The sequence below is a fragment of the Dermacentor albipictus genome, chromosome 1 (genome assembly GCF_038994185.2).
Source record: "Dermacentor albipictus isolate Rhodes 1998 colony chromosome 1, USDA_Dalb.pri_finalv2, whole genome shotgun sequence".
NCBI lineage: Eukaryota > Metazoa > Arthropoda > Arachnida > Ixodida > Ixodidae > Dermacentor > Dermacentor albipictus.
Window position 1 is genome coordinate 390,256,719 of NC_091821.1, and position 21,284 is coordinate 390,278,002.

General features: G+C 45.0%; 1 protein-coding gene across 5 annotated transcripts in view; it reads right to left on the reverse strand.

The window, feature by feature from the left end:
• Window positions 1-21,284, reverse strand: part of SCAP (SREBP cleavage activating protein) — an 87,166-nt gene that overhangs the window by 42,753 nt on the left and 23,129 nt on the right. For all 5 annotated transcript variants that reach the window (XM_065446930.1, XM_065446939.1, XM_065446927.1 and 2 more), the window contains exons 5-11: window positions 20,080-20,217; window positions 10,860-10,936; window positions 10,616-10,730; window positions 8,975-9,162; window positions 5,876-6,002; window positions 4,638-4,786; window positions 1,849-1,943 (exon numbers count right to left, since the gene is read on the reverse strand). In XM_065446930.1, coding sequence (XP_065303002.1) covers window positions 1,849-1,943; window positions 4,638-4,786; window positions 5,876-6,002; window positions 8,975-9,162; window positions 10,616-10,730; window positions 10,860-10,936; window positions 20,080-20,217 — 889 coding nt within the window. The remainder of the gene's footprint in view (window positions 1-1,848; window positions 1,944-4,637; window positions 4,787-5,875; window positions 6,003-8,974; window positions 9,163-10,615; window positions 10,731-10,859; window positions 10,937-20,079; window positions 20,218-21,284) is intronic.

Sequence of the window (21,284 nt, forward strand, 5' to 3'; positions counted from 1 at the left end):
ATCTTATCGCACTTGGATTTTATACAGAACATGATGTGGCTCTACTTCGGCGGTCACTCTTGTTGCACGGTGCACGATTTGAGAAGTGCATTTGCAAAACAGCTGCTTGTAATTCAATCATTTGACCATCTGCATACACGAAAGCTTCTGTTTATTGTCTTGGCATTCCTTTTCAGCGGCAATGAAACATTGTTATATTGGAATGGCATACAAACACACTTTGTTATATTGAGGTTATTGAGGTTATATTGTGAATTTAATCTTACAGTTAAACCTCGATAGAACGAACTTCAATATAACGAAATTCTCAATATAACGAAGTATTTAACTTTTCATGACCTCTTGTCCTTAGAACACCATGTAATCAGAACCTCAATATAATGAAGTGTGTATGTGATTTCAATATAATAAAATTTTCCTTCTGCAGCAAAGGAAAGCTGAGACAATAAATGGAAACTCCTGCGGAAGCAGATGATCAAATGAATGAATTACAAGCGGCTGCTTGCAAACACACCTCTCAAATCGTGCAGGGGCGACAAGAGGGAAGCTGAAGTCAAGCCGCACCGTGTTCCGTATAAAGTCCGAGTGTGACAAGATCCTATTGCACCCCGCACACTTCGTGCTTTAAGAAGAACTTCACTTTGGCCTAGTTGGTATTTACTGCATATCATATTGACCGCAAATAAGACGTGCTGTTTATGTGTTTTTTCTCCCTCTGTCCCCGTCTTATTCGTGCTTTAAGGGCGAGTGAAGGTGTGCAAGGGTGAGAAAGAAAGATTGTGGCTTATAGAGTGCCACCTTCCTGCGCAAGCAAAGGGAAAGAGAGGAATGGGAGCGAGCTTGCGGTAACGCGATCAAGCGCACATGAGAGAGCAAGGGCGGGGGGGGGGTTAAGTTGGCGTGCATGGTGATTTCTGCTGCGCATCTTGGCCGTGGCTGTCGACGGCTGTAATCGCGGCTGAGTGCATATGCAGCCGCACACCCTGCTTTAGAGGTAATCTGCCACATGTGCAAAGAGAGTGTAGCATCGTGTAAGCTGTCTCCCTGTGCGCTTAGTATTTAAGGTTGCATAATCTCAAGTTTTGATTAGCTTTTTAAGCGAGAGGAAGAGGAAGCACTCACTTCCTCCCCGCTGCCAGAGCTTTTCATGATAGCGTCTCCCAGTGCACGCGATGTTTTCAGTCACGGGGGCGGAGTGCACGCGAAAGTGTGGCGGGCTTCACTTAATTCGCACCGCCTATGTGAAGATATCGTCGACATGGAATGAAGCCCTACCCTTCGTCGCCGTCTCCCAGATTCATCAAAGTGAATTTTTTTCTCATTCAAATTAGCTTTTTTTAATTGCCTGATAATCCAGAAAATTCTGCAGCGCCTTTCTGTGTAAGAAAAATCGATCGGCAACTATACTTAGTTGCACAAAAGGTCGAACTTCATTACAACAAAATTTTGATATAATGTAACAAATTGCCAATTTTACCTACTTCATTATACCGAGGTTTAAGTGTATTGAAGTTCGTTATGTCAAGGTTTAGCTGTTTATGTCATTAACACACAAAACTGCTTGGCGTCTATTTCAGTGTACTGCCCACAACAAATATTTTCAGAGCAGAGCGGTGCACTTGTCAGGAGATTCGCAAGAGGAGACTGAAACTGGGGCACTTTAAACTTGAGTGAGGTAGTTCCTTGGTAGCATATGGAACAACACTGACACTTCAAGTACTTGTAGACTGCATGCTGCCCAAGCCTGTTTAAGGCCGAGCACATTATATCCAAAAGAATGCATTCTTTCCGAAACAAACCTCTTCAATAAGAACTAGAAGAAAAAAAGAAAGCAAGAAGAGGGCATACCTGAATTGCTGGAACAAAGGTCAGGAAAGCAAAGGTCAGCAGAAGCAATTCCGTAAGTAAGTTCTTGGTTATGGACCAGCCTTCCTTGCTAAGACCTGAAATTATAATGAAGAATTTGCAAAGGCAAAGTAGCATAAAGAATTCGTCAGAAAAAGGATCATACTATCTGAAGCATATGATCTATCACATGGGATCTTAAAATAATGCTGTGTTAAACATGTTTAAACATATTTAAACATGTTTAAACATGTTTAAAGGCTGCTGAACTAATGCTAGGTAAAACAGTTAGGACTAAAGCAAGGACACCTCCTCCTTGTCCCCATTTTTCGTCGCACAGTAATATTATGAATTCGTACCAACTCGCCAGACTTTCTACCTTTCTTAAGAAGGCCGTCAATCTTCAAACAAAAATTTTTGAAAATGACAACATTTCAAGAAATAAAACTATCAAGTTTGCAACTCTAACTCGGCAATGAAATACGATATCCCAATTTTGGAGGGTGTGCGAATATCAAAAATTTCAAACAAGGATCAAACACGAATACTTATCAAAATAATGAAATGCACATTAACTAATTAGCAAGTTGGGCTATTTTAACCTGTTGGAGCACCACAATTACATTGTGAAAGGTAAAAAATGGGAATAGTAAGCCGTCACACTAAATGATTATGTATTTTGCTCATGTTAACTTGGAAAATTGAGTAATTCCTACTAGCTGTCCGTTCTTGCAAACCTGTGCCTTCTTATACAGCATAAAATGCCCATAAACTCTGCGACATTTGACCTGGTGCCAGCTGTCACTCATCGCATTTGCTGTCAAGGAATAAGCTCAGGGTTGGCGGTGGCGATGCAAAAGACTACACCCTCACTGTCTGCAAACCTGTGGCCCCTTCCTACTGACAGGCTGGCTTTCCCGCAGAGCTTAGTCATCCAGTGGCTAGGTGTGCTTTACAAGCAAAATTTCGACAGCAGCCCAAGATTATGACAAAATTCAGCTCGAAAGCACGCATATTCTTAGATGAAATAGAAACAAACGCTAAGAACTGTGTTTGCTCCTGTACATCCAACAATTTATATGATTTGTTTTGAATATTCATATCCGACCAAATACTCAAAAAATTTCAAGTACCTAGTTTAAGCATAGCGTACGAGTATTAAATATGTAATATTCGATAATATTCAAAATTTTGGAATATTCCCACACCCCTACAATTTCGTAAACTTTACCTAATAATAAATCTAAAGTGGACAACACTGATATATCATACACCGCTCTGAAATATACCACTAATTTGTGACTAGGGCTTTTACAAGACCCTTGTAAACATTGTAACAAATTCACGTAAGCTGTAAATTCATATATAAAATTTGTCTGTTTCAGATACTCTTATAGATAGTTTATAGAACTGGCAATATATCTGTTTTCGGTGCTGAGGTGTGGAATACAACAATTTTTGATCACCTTTAGAAAAAATTCAGGAACCAAATAAAAAAAAAACTGCTTCTTACCATCACTAAGTTTTAACTTTCTATCTGAACTGTAACGAATTTCATTCAAATCAGCCAATTGACTGCACCATAAAAGCACTTTTCTATTTTATGTGTATTTGAATGGGTGCAGTGAGTCGGTCCCAAGCTAAAGCTTCCTATTAATGAGTGGTGTCATTTGGGGGGGTTCAAAGGCTGGCAGACCGCCCTGGGTTCAGCCTGCCGAGAAGCAGCTGTGCTGCAGTCACCACTTGAGCCTTTGCTTTCTCTGTGGCTCGTAGCTGAATGCAGTAAACATCTGCGACTGAGGCAGCTGAATGGGCCAATGAAGAAAATGGGCTGTGGACTCCAAGTTTGCAGTGTCTAGCGGCACAATTTCTAGAACACTTACAAAATGCGACATGTCAAGCTGCACCACACTGCTTTTATTTATTTTTACAGAAATAAATGCCGGATTACATGCAAAAGTAGGAGCGTCGCATTTGAAAAATTATTTCACATTCTCTATACAAAATGTGTGTTAAGAAATAGGAGGGAGTGGCAAGAGAAAGAGAAGGGAGAGGTGTGTGTGTCTGGGGGGGTGACATACCGAGCAGTTGCAATGGGTGTCGACATGCCACGTGACGCCACTGCTCTCTTAATCTTCTTTAGAGCCTGCTTTCAAATGAAGCTTGCTATACTCTTGCCATAAGCTGGGCTTTGCATGAACATGAACAAGCTGCAAAATGTGCTGCACAATTTATTGCTGATGAATTTAGCAAACACACATCAATATCTTTCAACAAGCAGCCCATCTTTTAAACACTACCACCAGGCTTCTCTGAATATGTAGTCCCGGTACTGAGTAGAATGCCTGCTCAAATAGAAGCTTCAGTGTTTCTCTCCCCCATTTTAGATAGGGCCAATCAGTTCCTTTCACATTTCTGTAATCTGTGAGCATTTCTCACGACAACATGGTGGTGAGTGTATGAAAGTTGCACATAATAATGACTGTTCAGGAGTGAAGAGAGAGAGCACTTTGGCGCACCGTTGATGCATGAGGCCAGGGTCCCAGAATTTTCATTTCTGTAAGATACTTGTATAATTGCCTCAAAGCAATGCGAAGTGCAAGTCATGGTATGAAGGGTGCTTTCTTGAGGTTTCTTCTGTAACCCGTTTCATAATTAGCACTGTCCACCATATCAATTAAAAATGAATAAGCATCTGTATTCGCAGGCAACACAGCAAAGTTTCTTCCCGTCGACTAAGGCGAGGTAAATTCTTCAACCCGGTCACTATCCGCTAAGTGTTGTCAACTCACCCTGAGCAAGGCGAACCTTGGCACCAACATGCACTGGAGTTGAAACCACTGACTTGGTTAGTACCAACATATTCTCCAGGCCAATGACAACAACTAGATATGGCAGGATCTCACTGGGGAGGCAGGACGACCGTGGTGACACCAGAGGGCTGTCAGGGCCAGAGATAACAGTTGTGCACTATCAGTTTAAAGCATGTGGCACGCAACAAATTGATTGCAGGTCCAATCTCGGCTACAGCGGCTGCATTCTGATGGTGGCAGAATGCGAAAACACTATAGTGAGCTGTGCACTGGTTGCACGTTAAAGAACCCCACGTGGTCGAAATTAATCTGGAGCCCTCCAGTGCAGCATCCCTCATAGCCCACCGTGCAGTTTTAGGACATTAAATACCACAATACGACTTAAGACAACTAAAAGAAACTAAGAGGAAGCTTTTATTCGTTCATTTATATCTGCAGCTGCTGGCCACAGAAACATAAGAAAAGGCAACCAACATTTATAATGAAGCACAAGCATGAAGAGAGGGTCTTCGAGGCACTGCTGCAAAGAGAATGCAGCATTAAAAGAATAAAAATTAGACATAGGCAAAGTTGTGTAAAACTTGTAATGAAGTCATAAAATCTAATCCAATAGAAAAAATACTGCACCAGAAACAAGAGGAATCAACAAGCTACTAGCTTTTCAGCAAGTATGCGGACTAATTTGGTACACTGAAAATTGTGAGCAACATTATAATCACTTGATTCTTTTGGGGGGGGGGGGGGGGGGAGGGCTTGCTGCCACTCAAACTTTTTCATCAAAAAATGGTAATGTAATACATAAACTTGCATTCACAAGTCCTTTCAGAGGGTCAAACTTCCAAATGAACTTAAGTATAACGTCCCTGTAAACTTGTAAGAAAAGCAACTTAAAAGCTACCACCATCATAGTACAGTCCAAGGGAGCATGTTGTAATCTACGATGATGGCTGGTTTTTCACTGATTTCTTTAATGCCTTAAACAGGAAGGAAAATATGAAGGAAAACGTGACTTGCAAAGTTTACTTGAAGTTAAACCAAGTTTTTAAATTACATTGATGAAATATTCCGCTTATGTTAGGCTACTTCTGGGGACACTGCACCACTTGATCTAGGCCACATAACTCCGTGAAGTTCCACTTTGGCAGGATTGGCAACTTCCACACGAGATTTTCGCAATGACAATGCAAGAATGTGACAACATGGCGAGATCGACGTACCTTCCATTCAAAGTAGGGTTCAGGCCAAACCAAAGGCAGAGACCAACAGACATGAAGAGTGACATGACCACAGTGAGAACTGCACTCACTGATATTGCCCACTTGGACTTTACCAGCTCTATTTTGCCTGCATGACAAAAAAAAAGGAAAGAGATAAGAGGGAAGGAAATAGGCGTCAAGCAAACTGCAGTAGATAAGCTAGGCACATGTGAAGCAATGCAGCATTCTGTTACTTGGCCTCCCCTCGTGCAATGAGGGCCCTGCACACAGATGTCTTAAGAGGCAATTATGAATTTGGAGGTACACCACCAAAAGTTTAGGCTCCAAGCTGTACTTTGAAAGCGAGTGGCATCTTGTTTTCTTTGCAGCACCTTGAACAACTGTCATCAGTAATTGATATACAAAAACTGTTGAACTGTGTGCCAAATTGTGTTAAGGGGCTATTTATTTACCGTTTCACAAGTAGCTCGGAGGCGAGTACATTTTCTTCTCAAAAGCCAGCATAATTTCCAAAAGCCCAGGGTTTGGGAACCCAATAAATAAGTTAAATACCATATTTATTCGAATCCAGGGAGACCCCCAAAACTTCGCAAGGCCAGGAAATAAAGAACACACCTCGAATGTAAGCCAAGCAAAAGAAAGACATTTGATTGAACATATAGAAGAGAGTGTACATTTTATTATGCAAGCACACGTGTCGTAAGCATGCCCAACTTTCACTCATTGTCGTCATCGTTTTGTGCAACATCACCATCCTCTTTGTCGCTCACTTCTTTCCACAATGGATCCTTGCTTCCATCCAACACATTCAATATACTGCGCTTTTGGAACACGCACACAATCAGTTCAGCCGGAATTTTGTCTCATACCACCACAATCCAGTTTGCTAACTGATCAAGCAAAGCCCGTTTGATGCATCTGGTAGGAGTAAGATGACGCTCTTGTTATGTCAGCCAGTCAGTATAATGTTTATGAAGCCAATCTTTGAACGGATTGGTGGTAGCGATGTCAAACGGTGGCAGTTGGCTCCTCATGCCTCTGAGTAGTATTGTGATGTCCATACGACCTTGTCAAAGCGTGGTCCTCACAATGTTGGTCGAATGCCTGCTCCTTACACTATTTACACAATGCCCCCCACCCCACCCCCCCCACCCCCGCATTGCTATATCGTCTTGACCTAGTCCTCCACCATGGCGCTACTCATCCACCCATTCTCGTGAATATGCACAAAAATAGTTTTCCCAAACACTCCTCTGACTGGAAGAGTCCTGCGCCTGAAAACAATGTAATGTAGCAGCTTCCACCTATCGGCTGTGCAATGCTAGACCATCGCTCATTCCTTTTCGTACTTATAGTGTTGACCTTGAATTCTTTGGCACCCTTTGACGACCTTGCGAAAGCATGGTCGTCATGACATTGGTCATGTGCCTGCTCCTTACACTCTTTACACAATGGAGAACACCAAGGGAATATCGAAGTAGACTCGTGTCTGGTGAGCATTCTCAATTAGATCCACTTGGAAGCATTTCTCCTGCCATTTTTTTATTAGGTAGCGTTGGAATGTAAAGAGCTTCTCCTTCAAGTCGCTAGAGAGATTCTAGCATACTGAAGTACGTCGCCGGAGGCTGAATTTGAAACATTTCATTTTGCATGACCCAGCCTCTGCTGGCCTTGAACTAGGTTCATGTGAAACCTCGAAGTTCATGACCTCCCTCGCCTTCGTCCACATTATCTACGTTGTTATGGGCATTCCCACTTGTCTTTGTGCCCTGATGAAGTCGGCAACATCTTTTTCTACCTGTGATGTCTACCTTTATGTGGTCCGGTGAACGCCATCCACTTCAAAGCAGAGTTGAAGAGCTTGTTCTGTTGTTTCTGCCATTGGTGCACATTCTTTTCATTTACGCTGAACTCGTGCTGGGCTTGGAGGTTCAACATTCTGTCTGCTTGCAAGAGCATTCACTTAAAGGCCACAGTATAGTGGCATCGCTTGGTGGGTACCATTGTGCCTTGAGCATGGGCTCTTCACAAGGTTATGGTGGCTAGAACGAGGTCCCAGGGCGACACAATCGACTGCAAGCACAAACGCTCAGAGCGAGGCACTTTCAGAAAACAAAATGGTGGATTCGAATTTGTTTACTGTAAGTCTGTGGCCTCAAGGTGCTATTAAAAAGACTGCCTACAATTTTTCAAGGACCTTCTATTTTGTAGCACAATAGAAAGCTTACCATTTGAAAAGTCTAAACGTGCAGTGGTTTCTCTAAAAAGCGAGTAGAAATTTTTAGAACAGAATTTTTCTATACGCTTTGTCTCTTCTTACAACTGTGTACGGACACCGGCAACACTGATTACTGGATGTGATGGCAATCTCAGAGGCCATGCATCAATGTACCACTCTGTTCACTGTGGCTCCGTTTGTTTGCACAAGGCAACGCCACTTCTCAACATGCACTTGCTGAAAATGAACGAAATTACTCTCCCATGCAAAGAAAAGTTAGCAGAAGAGCCATAAAATACAAGTTCAGGCTATAGAATACTGTATACAAGCAAGATAACTCTCCCTGCACAGCATTTTGGTTACGTGCGGATAGGGATTGGTTGCACTGTTTCACCATTGAGCAGTGCCCAAGTCATTTTTGCATCCACTTCCAAAACCAAATTAAAAATATATAGTATTTCCTTGTTTATGGTATAGAAGTATGCTCATTTACATTAATATTACACAATCTTTTCATTCCCACCCGAATCCAAAGACATTAAGGACATGTTCCATGCGGTATATAGTCTCTTAATGTACCTGGCAGTTGCGGCCAACCCGCAGCCTCAAATCTAAGCTGACCCCCAATTTCGCACATTACTTTCTCGAAAAAAGTATCGGCCTACATTTGAGTAAATGTGGCACTGTATAAAGGAAACTATATACTATATTTGTTGAAAGCAGACCAGCCAGCCCTATCTAGATGCAAAAAACATTAAGAGCCACACTGCAAAATAATGAAGGAACTGTGCAAAAGAGAAAAAGGAGGAAAAAGAAATCAGTCTTAGCTAACCTGACTGTGCACACTATACAAGTAAAATATGACTGTGGCGTGCACTTACGGACGGAGTAGTAGATGTAGAGAAACAAGATGACATAAATTGTGCCCAGGGGCACGAATTCGGCCAGCGTGTGCTGGTACTGGAAATGGACGTGTACAATTTCTTCCTGCTCTCGGTCCTTGGACGACGAGTTGTGAGAGTGCCCCGGATACGCCTGGTGCAGCTTGTCCTCAAGGGTGTGCACCACACTGGACCAAAAGAACAAGACGTGGTACAACTTAACCCCATGCTATGTTCCAAAGCAACTAAAGATGCCTAAAGGCGCATCCACACCCGCGATTCATAGAAGTAACACAACCGACCACAACTGGTGACCAAGGAGCGACTCACGGCGATCAACATTCATAACGGTTAACACGTCCTGCCCATCGCCACAATGCAATGTCTCTCGAGTGGTGTCGTTCCCGTCTCCCCGCACCACCACTGCCCTGTAAAATAAGCGGTAGCATATACAAACATCCTGCTCCTGCACCATTGATTGCTTCAGCACCTTTGCAACTGCAGTCATGTGACTGAAAAATCTAGCGGCAAGCAACTGACCCAAAACGGTTGATTTTCGACCAAAGCAACCATTAGCGACCAGCCACTTTGCAAGAAACTTGGTTGCATGACTAATGCCCATTGCTGGTGTGAATGATCTCTAAGGCTCCTGATCATAGTTCTTGTTTACACTTGAAACCTTCGTGGGTCCTGCAAGTGCCGAAATCAGTACGCATGCCTCTCCTGTTCTGGAAATTATTGTTTACGCAGCCGTACTGCCAACCTTACATGCACCATGCATTGAAATTATATGCATCAATTCTATACTCTGTCTTATTAACTCCTCACAGTGGAGCAAAGGCCTTGTCAGCCGAGTAACGCAAGCCAGCTACAGTAAAGCCTCATTATAATGAAGTGAACGGGACAGCAAAATAGCTTTGATAGAAGCAGTAATTTGATAAAAGTGGATGTGCCATGAAAGCTGTGACAACAGTGCTCCAGCTGTTTGGCAACGGCACAGAAATAAAACAAAAATAACAAAAATTGCCAAGCATTCCCATCTCAGTGAAGGCCGTAACTGTCTCGTTATTATGCTGAATACAAAAGAGAGTTCAGTTTAGTCTGCTGCAAGTTTCTTCCAGATGCAAGCAGCTGCACTTCACCTTATCTAATCATTGTGCAAATCTATAGCCACTACTGCTGCATTCAATCCTGTTGTAAAGCAGATACAGGAACTCCTGCATCTGCACTATTCTCAGTTTCCCCCAAAATGTTTTCCAATTTGCAACTTCATTCAGCTGCCATTTTCCCCTTCACGAATCAAGCAGAACTGCTCGAGAGTCAGACACTTGCAAGACGACCTCAGTGAAGCTGTAATCTGCGCGGGAAACCATAAAATGCCCAACTGAACCACCCGCAGATGCTGCGCACGTGTGTGCACAGCATCTGTGCACAGCATGTGTGCACAGCATCTGTGCACATGCTGCCCGCCAGACACTTGCCAAAGCTACTGAAGCTGAACAGGCCTAAAGTCTCGCTATCTCGAAATCATGTGCCATCCACATGCACGCCTACACTGGAGCGATGATCACCGTGGCAATGCTGAAAGGAAACGCTGAAATATCAATGGCGTAAGAAAAGGAATAGGTTAGTGCTAATTACCTGGGCTCCCACTTCTTCAGGACAATGGTGACAGCAAAAGTAATGACCCTTTGCCTGTTCCGCACACAGAACTTCTTTATGCCAGTTTCTTTCCAGGGGACACCAAAGAGGATCTCTACAAGCAGCAAGAGAGATCACAGGGTCAAATGGAGCCCCTCTGGCACATTCAATGAACAACTAAAGCTAAGAGCAGCAATACAATTCCTTAAAACATAAACAAAAAGAAACCGAGAAAAGTCCTTACCTCTCAAGTAGTATGAATTTGAAGTCTCATCTTTCTGATTGAAGATGCTCATGAGAGGTTGGCTGTCGTGCCGGAAGCTGTAAAGAGATTTCCTACTTAAGCACGAATTTCTCTAAATCAAGCTATCAGAAAAAACAAATAATGAGAAACGAGGATGGTCAAAATGACTGCATAATGTGCATTAACCAATGAAGCCAGCAAACAATGAAACCAAGGAAAGCATTGGGGAAATTAACTCTGCATTTAAATGAAATGTAGAAATAAATGAAAATGAAAGTCGGCTTTCTGTTGGTGGGAGCTGAACCTTGCATACAGAGTACAACACCTATTGCAATGCACGTGTATACATTCATATTGTGTATGTGCATGCGTACATATCACATACACAAAGCCCAGTGCAGGCTCTTGCATGAATTCACACTACAGTAGCCTGTACATTAGGAGACGCTATTGATTACACAGGTCATTTACTAGCGTGCATCAACCCTTTATTTTGGTAAATGATCAAGGTAAATGAAAATCTGAACAGTGTCCTTTCGTATGGCAAATCTTCCAATTTCTAAGGGCACCTCCCGACACTATCAACCAAGAAAGGCCATGAAATTCAGCTGAACGCTGTCAACGTCAGTCTAACTTAAAGTGACCATTGGCAAATGAATGTGTACAAAATGCACTATGCTTCAGCCTTATTGTTTCATGGTAGCAGCACTCTGTGGTTAAGAACATCACGCACCTGCTTGCTGCAGTTATAGGAAAGTGCTGAAAAAGGATACCCGAAATAGTCTAAACCCGTGATAACGAAATATTCCACAGCAATGAAATTCTCGTGGCAAGGAAATATTTTCGTATTCATGGTATGCCCATAGCATTCAATGCATTTTGTACCTGTCGACAACGAAATGTCACTGTACTACAATCCTGCCTCAACGAAATTTTCCGGAAGGTAACCCCGCATATTACCCACTCATGCAAGCCTTGTAGACTCCAAAATGTGCTCAAATGATATTGCTTTGCACTATAATTGCATTAACTATCACCACATTACACTTGCATGGGCACCACCATTCTTGTTTACAAAAATAACCAAGCACCAGAAGCGATCGCGTGCGCTACAAACACATCGTGACCGCCATCTTGTTTGTTGATCGCCCATTTGAAGCGGCACACATGTTGCTACCAACATGTGACGACGGTTTTTGCACACCTAGTGCAGTGCATAATGTGCACCTTGGTGTGAAAAATGCAGCAAAAACAAGGTGATCCATGTCCCACTGACATGGAATTACTCATGGCGCTTGAGATGGCAGTCACAGCATAGAGTGCCACACATTGAGCCGTGATTGAGCGATCGTCCGGGAATACACATCCCTTGGTTAAAGAATGCTGGTCTTGGTGCTACCCGACAGGCATTGCGTGCGGATTTGGCACCAGACGTAAATTTGCGCGTAGGGGCCATAATCTTGTTTGATTGCCTTCGGGAATACGATACGATCACTTTCGCACTCGGCACCTATGTGTCAGCAGTTATGGGCAACAGTGTGCACTGGTGAAATGCTGCTGCATGCGTGGAGCGCTGCTGCTCTGCGTCCGGTGCTGAGTTACGCAAAATCTCGCAAAAATCATTGTATCTCCGGAAGCAATTGACTGAAGGTAATGCTCCGCGGCAGTGCTGCCACTGCTGATCGACGCATGAGGCACACTTTGTACTGTCGGCAATGCAGTTCTACTACTATTTATCATTGAGCAGAGCTTGCCAAAGTAGGCTAACGGAATTTTGACAGAAAAGTTTCATTTTGAAACGCATTACCTATCTGTGCTGTCTCATTTCGCAACAATGAAATTTTTGCAAAAGCGAATTTTTTCGCATTCCCCCTCGATTTTGTTACTGTGAGGTTAAACTTTATATATGTATGTATGTGTGTGTATATATATATATATATATATATATATATATATATATATATATATATATATATATATATATATATATACACACACACACATACACAGCAGAATCTCGGTAAACGAAAATTGCTTAAACAGATTAGCCGCTTGAATGGAACAACAGCCTGTAAGTTTGTTGGTTTATTATTTCAGTAGTGAAAAAAAAACTTTCGGAAATTGGAGCAAAATTTTTTCGACACTTTCTGTAAACAACCATCAGAAGCAAGCAAGCTAGATGCAAAAGTTTTTCAGAAAGTGGCAGGATCTCGAAAACATTTTTTTGCAACACTTTTTAATACATTATACATTTAATACATACAAATACATTTTTAATTCACAGTATGTATAAAGCTGAGCAGCTTCGTGACGTTGCCACTCTTCCCATAGATAAATAAGTTAAAGGGACACTAGAGGCAAATAAGAAGTCGACGTGGGCTGTTTGAATACCACTCCAGAAACCTCGCAATTGTAGCGGCAGCAGCATCGGCGTCGCACGAGAGTTGACGCAGACGCTCGCGTCTACACGAGGCTCGAGCGGCTGGCGCGTTCCGGCGCGGGCTAGCGTTCCGAAGATCATTAAAAAGAATGCTACGCTAAGCGACGGAGTGTTGGTTTTTCCTCTCCTGCGAGAGCCCGACTTTACCGGTCTACGTGGTCGCTCGTCGCCACAGTTTGGTGACCCGGACGTGATATTGCCATACGCTCCTGTGGTAGAGACGACCATGGACCAGACCAACGCTACGAGAGCTCAAGGCCAGAACCCTTCCGAGGAACGTGGTGAGCCCTCCTGTTCCGCCATCGCTGTTCGCCTCCCACAGTACTGGGACCAGCATCCTTCGGCGTGGTTTCTTCAGGCCGAAGCGCAATTTCAAGTCGCTGGTATCCGCTCTCAAGCCTCGAAGTTCCATTACGCCGTCGCAGCGCTCTCGCCCGCCGCCATTGACGAGGTAGCAGATTTGTTGAACTCCCCATTGTCTGCCACCGCCTATGACGATCTCAAGGCAGCACTGCTACAGCGCACAGCAGCTTCACAGCGTTCTCGCATCCAGCAGCTTCTGTCCGCTGAAGAACTCGGCGACCGACGCCCTAGTCAACTTCTTCGCCGAATGAGCCAGCTGCTCGGAAACAACGCGAGATCCATCGACGACACGCTGTTGCGCGAACTGTTTTTGCAACGACTCCCGGCTAACGTGCAGATGGTCCTGGCGACAGCCTCTACCATGGACCTTACCGGACTTGCCGCTTTGGCCGACAAAGTCATGGAAGTAGCCACCCCAACCATCGCAGCCACGTCACCGTCTCCGGGTGACAATACAACCGCTCTGCAAACTCTTCCCTGCTCTTCTGCAGTGCAATCTCCGCTCGACTCCTTGTGTGAGCGCCTGGAACGCATCATCTGTGGAGTGGAACATCGCCGCGCGTCTCGTCGCCCACGCAGCCGTAGTTCCAGCAGATCAAGACGCACGGGCACTCGCAATGAAGCCTCAACTACAACGCCTGGCGTTTGCTACTACCACCGCCGTTTTGGAAACGACGCTCGTCACTGTCGGCGTCCCTGCACTTGGCAGGGAAACAGGCCGGCCGACCTCTAACGGCGACGAGTGGTCCGGCCCAGCACACAAGTCGCCTTTTCTACGTGACGGACAGAGTTACGGGACAACGATTCTTGGTCGACACAGGTGCTGACGTCAGCATTCTACCCGCCCAGCGCTCCGACCGAAAAGCGACTCCTGTGTCGTTTTTGCAAGCCGTCAACGGCACCAGGATTCCAGTTTTCTCGTCACGCTCCGTCATGCTAAACCTTGGCCTTCGACGAGCGTTCCGCTGGATTTTCCTGGTTGCAGACGTCCGTCATGCAGTCATTGGAGCAGACTTCTTGCATAACTACGGACTCCTTGTCGACATCCAACGACGCCGTCTCATCGACTCCGTAACCCAGCTATCCGTTTCCGGCGTCCCATCATCAGGCACTTCGCCCATAGCGCCTATTTCTGCCATGTTGGAGGAACCTTTCGCCGCGCTCCTACGCGAGTTTCCCACTTTGACACGCCTGCCGGACTGGACGCAACCGGTACAACATGACGTGTGCCATCACATCGTCACCTCCGGCCCACCGGTCTACTTCCGACCCCGGCGTTTGTCCCCGGAGAAACTCAAGATCGCTCGCGCGGAGTTCGAACACATGCTGCAACTTGGCATCATCCGCCCTTCTTCCAGTAACTGGGCATCACCACTTCACATGGTGCCTAAGAAGACGGGTGACTGGCGCCCCTGCGGCGATTACCGGGCACTAAACAACGTCACAGTTCCTGATCGCTACCCTCTACCGAACGTTCAGGACTTCACGGTAGCGTTGCACGGTGCGACGATCTTTTCTAAGATCGATCTCGTTCGCGCCTACCATCAACTACCGGTCGCTGAAGAAGACATTCCCAAGACCGCCATCACCACGCCCTTCGGTCTTTTCGAATTTCTCCGCATGCCTTTCGGTTTACGGAACGCGGGCCAATCCTTTCAGCGTTTCATCGATTCCGTCACCCGAGGTCTGCCTTTCGTTTTTGCATACATTGACGACCTCCTCGTGGCAAGCTCTTCGGCCGAAGAACATCTTCACCACTTGCGGTTGTTGTTTTCACGCCTTGCCAGTAAAGGAATTGTCATCAACGCCGCCAAGAGTGAATTCGGTCAAACCGAACTCGAGTTCCTCGGTCATATCGTCGACGCTAACGGCATTCGACCTCTGCCGTCCAAGATTCGCGTCATCGAAAACTTTCCCCGACCGACCACACTCACCAAGCTTCGCCAATTTCTCGGATTTGTCAATTTCTACCGCCGATTCATTCCCGAGTGCGCACGACTTATGGCTCCGCTAGACGCTCTCCTGGTAAACAAGCGCAAACAAGTGCTTCAGTGGACTGAAGAGGCCGCAGACGCTTTCGCAAAAGTCAAGTCTGCCCTCGCCGACGCCACGCTGCTTAGACACCCAAAGCCAGACGCACCCACTGCCATCATGACCGACGCTTCAAATACCGCCGTTGGTGCCGTTCTGCAGAAATTCATCGACAATGAGTGGCATCCACTCGCTTTTTTCTCCAAGAAACTGAAGCCTGCGCAGTCCCACTACAGCGTTTTCGGCCGTGAATTACTCGCTGTTTACCTGGCTATCAAGCATTTTCGCCATTTCCTCGAAGGCCGTGCATTCACTGTCTTGACTGACCACAAGCCCCTTGTGCACGCAACGAATCGTTCGGCGTCCTGTTACTCGCCCCGCGAGATTCGACACCTTTCCTACATCTCCGAGTTTACAACAACGTTCCGCCACATCAAGGGCGCCGACAACATTCCAGCTGACGTTCTGAGTCGTGTCAATGTCGTTTCCACGTTGACATCGGAACCTTTCATCATCGAGGCCGACTTACTCGCCAGTCAACAGCGTGACGACACTGAACTTCGCACACTCCGGAATTCGTCAACGTCCCTGAAATTGGAAGACGTCGTTGTGACCCCAGATGGTACGTCCATCGTCTGCGACACTTCTAACGACACACCTAGACCATACATTCCGGCATCCCTTCGCAGACGCCTATTCGAAATCGTGCACAACCTGTCGCACCCTGGCATACGCGCGACACAGAAGCTTCTTTCCAGTCGTTTCGTTTGGCCTCGGCTAAACGCGCAAGTTCGCGATTGGGTTCGCTCCTGTTTGTCGTGTCAACGCTCGAAGATCAGACACAATTGCCCTGGAACGTCTCAAACCCGCCTACATCGAAGCACCCGCGCCATCAGCTCCACCTGTATGCGACGCGACCCTGCTGCATCCTTCGTCGCCGCCTGCGCACGTGACACCCAAGACCACCGCGAAGACACGCCGCGTCACGTGGACTTTCCATCGTTCGTCGAACTTTCCTCCTCTCTAGGGGGGGAGCCCTCTGTAGCGGCAGCAGCATCGGCGTCGCACGAGAGTTGACGCAGACGCTCGCGTCTACACGAGGCTCGAGCGGCTGGCGCGTTCCGGCGCGGGCTAGCGTTCCGAAGATCATTAAAAAGAATGCTACGCTAAGCGACGGAGTGTTGGTTTTTCCTCTCCTGCGAGAGCCCGACTTTACCGGTCTACGTGGTCGCTCATCGCCACACAATGTTTGTTTCGGGCCAAGAAAGGAGTTAGTTTACGAGAAAATCTGAAGGGTATGAGTACCTTTTTTGAAATTCAAATCTCCCGCCACCCAACCAGAGGAGTGGTGACATTGCATATACCTCCACTGCCTTTTGCTGCCATCGGTGAGTAAAATGCCGCCCGACAGACGGCGGCACCGAGCCAAGACAAAGCGGTGGATTCGCCGCTGCAGCTGCTTTTTGGTCAAGTGACGTAGACCATTCGGTCATCCCGCGGCATAATATAGGAGTTGAATTCTCTGCTATTTGCAGTTTGTGCGAGTTTTACGAGCCAGCAAAACCAGCACAGCACTACGCAATCAGGAAAGTAATGAAACGTGAAAGTGTGGGCGGCGCAGAGTCGAGCGAAAACAAAACATTTTGACCGCCCACATCATTGTCAAGGGTAATTTCAATTAGCTCTCTTTTCTAAGGATGAAATAGAATTGGATAAGTAGCATTTTATTTCGTTTTATAATACAATACAAGGAATGTTTTGTGCAACGAGTGGTTGAGTCCTAGTGACAGAATTTAACTGAGGAGTGCTTTCGTCATCATGTAAGTGCTTGAATGTCTCAGAGGAGTTTCTAATCATGCCCTGCATTTACCTTAGTTTCCCAATTACGAAGGCCCTGTTCGCGATAATATTGATGCCTTAGAGATTCCCAAGCACTAATCTCTATCACTTTAGCTTGACTTAATGTTTGCCTTTAGTGTCACTTTAGGAGAACCAATATTTTGGACAGTGCCCAGCTCGATAATTTGGACTCCCCCTGTGTGACCGTGTGTTATTCTGCCACCGACGGGAGCCGCTGTTGCATCCTTGAAACTAAAATAATCTACGCCTTGCCAATCGCCGTCAACTGCAACTAAGCCACGTGAACAACTGGCTGCTACATTCACTTTTTTATGGTTAACATATGTAAGAGTGTTAAGAGGCTGCATGACACATACTGCTGCACCTCTGTACATCTTTCTGAGTAAACGGAACTCCTGTTGATTGTAACATATTTCTCTGGTTCCTTGTTCCGTTTAACAAGATATTCTACTGTAGTACTAGCACTAGGAAATGGAACAGCAGATGGTGCTGGCATGTGCCATAAAGGACTTCCTATCAGTGTTCATGCTGACTTTGTTAGGCTGTGTTTTTGCTGAGCACAAGGGAAGATATGGAGATAGGTAGACAAGATAGGCAGAAGTTTACTCTTCATTGGCTGATAGACAGAAGTGACTAACAGACTAAGATATACGACATAAATTTTTGACACATTCGGCACTGCCACTCATTGCATGCAACAACAAACCTGGGGCGCACAATTTTCCCCTCATATCCTGCTACATAGGCACATCACTGAGTGGAGATGGAGCAGTGAGTGGAGAAGGTTATCCTTCTCTTTGCTGGCAGATAGATGGAAGTGACTGATACAGTCAGAGATAAGACTGAAATGTGTTGCACATTGAGCATTTTTACTTGTTGCACGCAGTGACACGTCTGACGTGCATGATTTTTATCATGCTCTGCCTCACATGCACTGAGTGAAAAAAAGAGTGGTGCACGACAAAGAAGAGGATAGAAAGAAAGGGTACCTATTCACTCGGCACCAAATTAAGCTATTTGGGCCGCGAGAGATCCTCATAAGAGCTGAATTTCAATGAAAATCAGGCATGTCGCCTGGAATTCAGGGTTGCAGAAAGCGTTAGAACATGCAACCAATATAGTAGTACACTATTCATTAGGTCAAGTTTGTTTGAAACATCTACAGAGTACAGTGCTGAAGGCCACCCTGGCAAGAAAGTTGTGAGGCCAGGGGGCCACCACCGGGCAACAGTAGTGAGTATAATGCAGAACTCTAAGTGCAGAGAAATGCTGGCTTCATTTAGTACTACAAATAAACACATCAGATATAACTTGTATATATGTGGTTCCCTGCAGATGAGCACATCTACAAACATGTACATATTACATGCACATTCAAACACGCGTAATACTAACAGTCCCAATGCACAAACGGCACAAGCATCCAGCCTTTTTGCGGAACCTGCACCCAATATAGTTTTGGTGTGGGCAGCACAAAGACACAGTGCTTTTCTGAACACCTTAAAAGGGCCCTGAAACACTTTTCTAACTAATCATAGAATGGCCTCACTATTAAAGGAAGGACATCGTCTCACAAATATTATGCCGCAAAACTTTTGCTAATCCTTGAACTATAAGTGGCGTTTTCGCACCGATGCCCGCCTTTCTCTTTTTGCCTCTGCTAGTGCGCTGGAAGGTACACAGCAGAGAAGCCAAGCGGGCAAACCCCCTGTCAAAAAAGTGTTGTGGCAGCAAAAAAGCTCGTCGCGGCACCCTGCGCCGACTGCGGTAGACAATGCTACACAGCACACCGCTGCCATCTCAGAGAACACATGCAACAGATGCAACAGCAAGGATGAAATATTTCTTGCGTCTTTTTGAGATCATAGGTGTACATATTTCTCATTTGTCTAACTCAAAATTAGCAATTATGTATTACTGAGAATGCTCTCGCAATCACGAAATCAGCCAATAGCACAGGTGGGCCAGCTGCTTTTGATGATGCTGCATGACAGCATTGCAAAAGCAAGAACAGGCAATTTTCTGCTATTTTTGACATGATATTGTAATTTCCATGCTGCATACAGCGCAGTAATCTTCACTGTTCACATGTGCACATTTTCATAGCAGCCTCTACAACAAATCAGCAACGTTTTCTTACTATGTTCAAAAAGTGTTTCGGGCCCCTTTAACTGTAAGCTGGTGCCATGCAAAAAAGAAAAACAGAGAAAAAAATGTAAAGTGGCCTTAGTTACCTACCATACAGCTGTTTGGTCAGGATGTGGACTCCAACAAAACACTATCAGATCCCTTCCCATATTTGCCAACAAAAATATTGGACCGGTACTATCGTATCACCAATGGCAGGCATCTTTACACTCACTGCTTTCAGCAAACTAGCAATCAACCAACAGAAAAGACTGCTGTGCCACCATAGCATTGCCTAAAGACCATGGCAGTCAGCCGTATCTATTGACAAGCACAGTGGATGGGCACAACTCCCAAAGGTTTGTTACAACTGTAATAATTTCCTTCGAGTCTACTCACATATTGAAGTCCTGCTTCCAGACATACGTAGGGGACAGGACAAGGCAGCCATACTGAGGGAGCGAGGCTGCAGCCACTTTGTCCGTAGACTCGGACACCTGAAGGCACACGTCCTGAAGGGCATGCTTTGTTCCATTGCTGCACAGTAACAAAAAGAGCATTAAGAGCAACACGAGACTGTTAATAATAATAATTAACACTTAAAATTCAATACTGGGGTCTTAAGTACCAAAACCGTGATATGATTATGAGATACGCCATAGTGGGGGACTCTGGATTAATTTTGACCACCTTGGGTTCTTTACGTGCACACAACGCACAGTATTACACAGGTGTTTTTGCATTTCACCGCCCATTGAAATGTGGCTGCCGTGGCCGGGATTTGATCCCTCGTCTTCAGGCTTGGCAGCGCGATGCCAAAGCCCCTATGGCACCACGGCAAGTCGCAAAACATATTTAAGAAACTGCGATTCTAAAAGCATTACCCGCGACACCTTCATCAACCCTATCCCGATCTTTCAGTTTCTCATTAAATATAACATAAATTTGAAACACCGCAAAAATTTGTTTCTATGGATATACTTCACACCTACTCATTTTTTTTAGGTTTCCGAAGCAAGCATAACAGATCTAAAGAAAGATTAGTGGCAGCGATATTTCAACACACATTATACGGAGCAATAATTATTCATTTGACCTAGATATGAGGTGCACAACACTGCGTGCCATTTTAGCTTCCGTACAAACTTGTATTATTGTGTCAGCAGTTGACAGCTCAAAACTGGGCTTGCCATGTCCATCTCTCCTTTCTGCTATGATGCCCTCACCATGCCGCTACCATTGTGCTGTCATTGTTACTGTGTCAGCATAGTTAGGCCACCTCCACATCCTCAGTTACACCTTCACCATGTGGCGACGAAAGAATAAACTATGATAGCCAGTGGTGATTTAACTCATGCCCCTGAAGCAATGTGTCGCTAGGAACTAAATAAAGTGTTCCCAAACATTAAATAGCAAACTATGTAATCAAATACAAATCAATTGGCAAGAACTATTCAGTTTATATTCTAGATCTTGAACATCTCCTCACCTTTGTTTGAAAGGGTACTTTTGTAACCGTTTAGCAGTTATTGTTGGAGTTCTCAACTCTTTCATGCATTAAAACTAAAGATAAATGACCCAGCCTGTATAAAAATGTTTCTTGA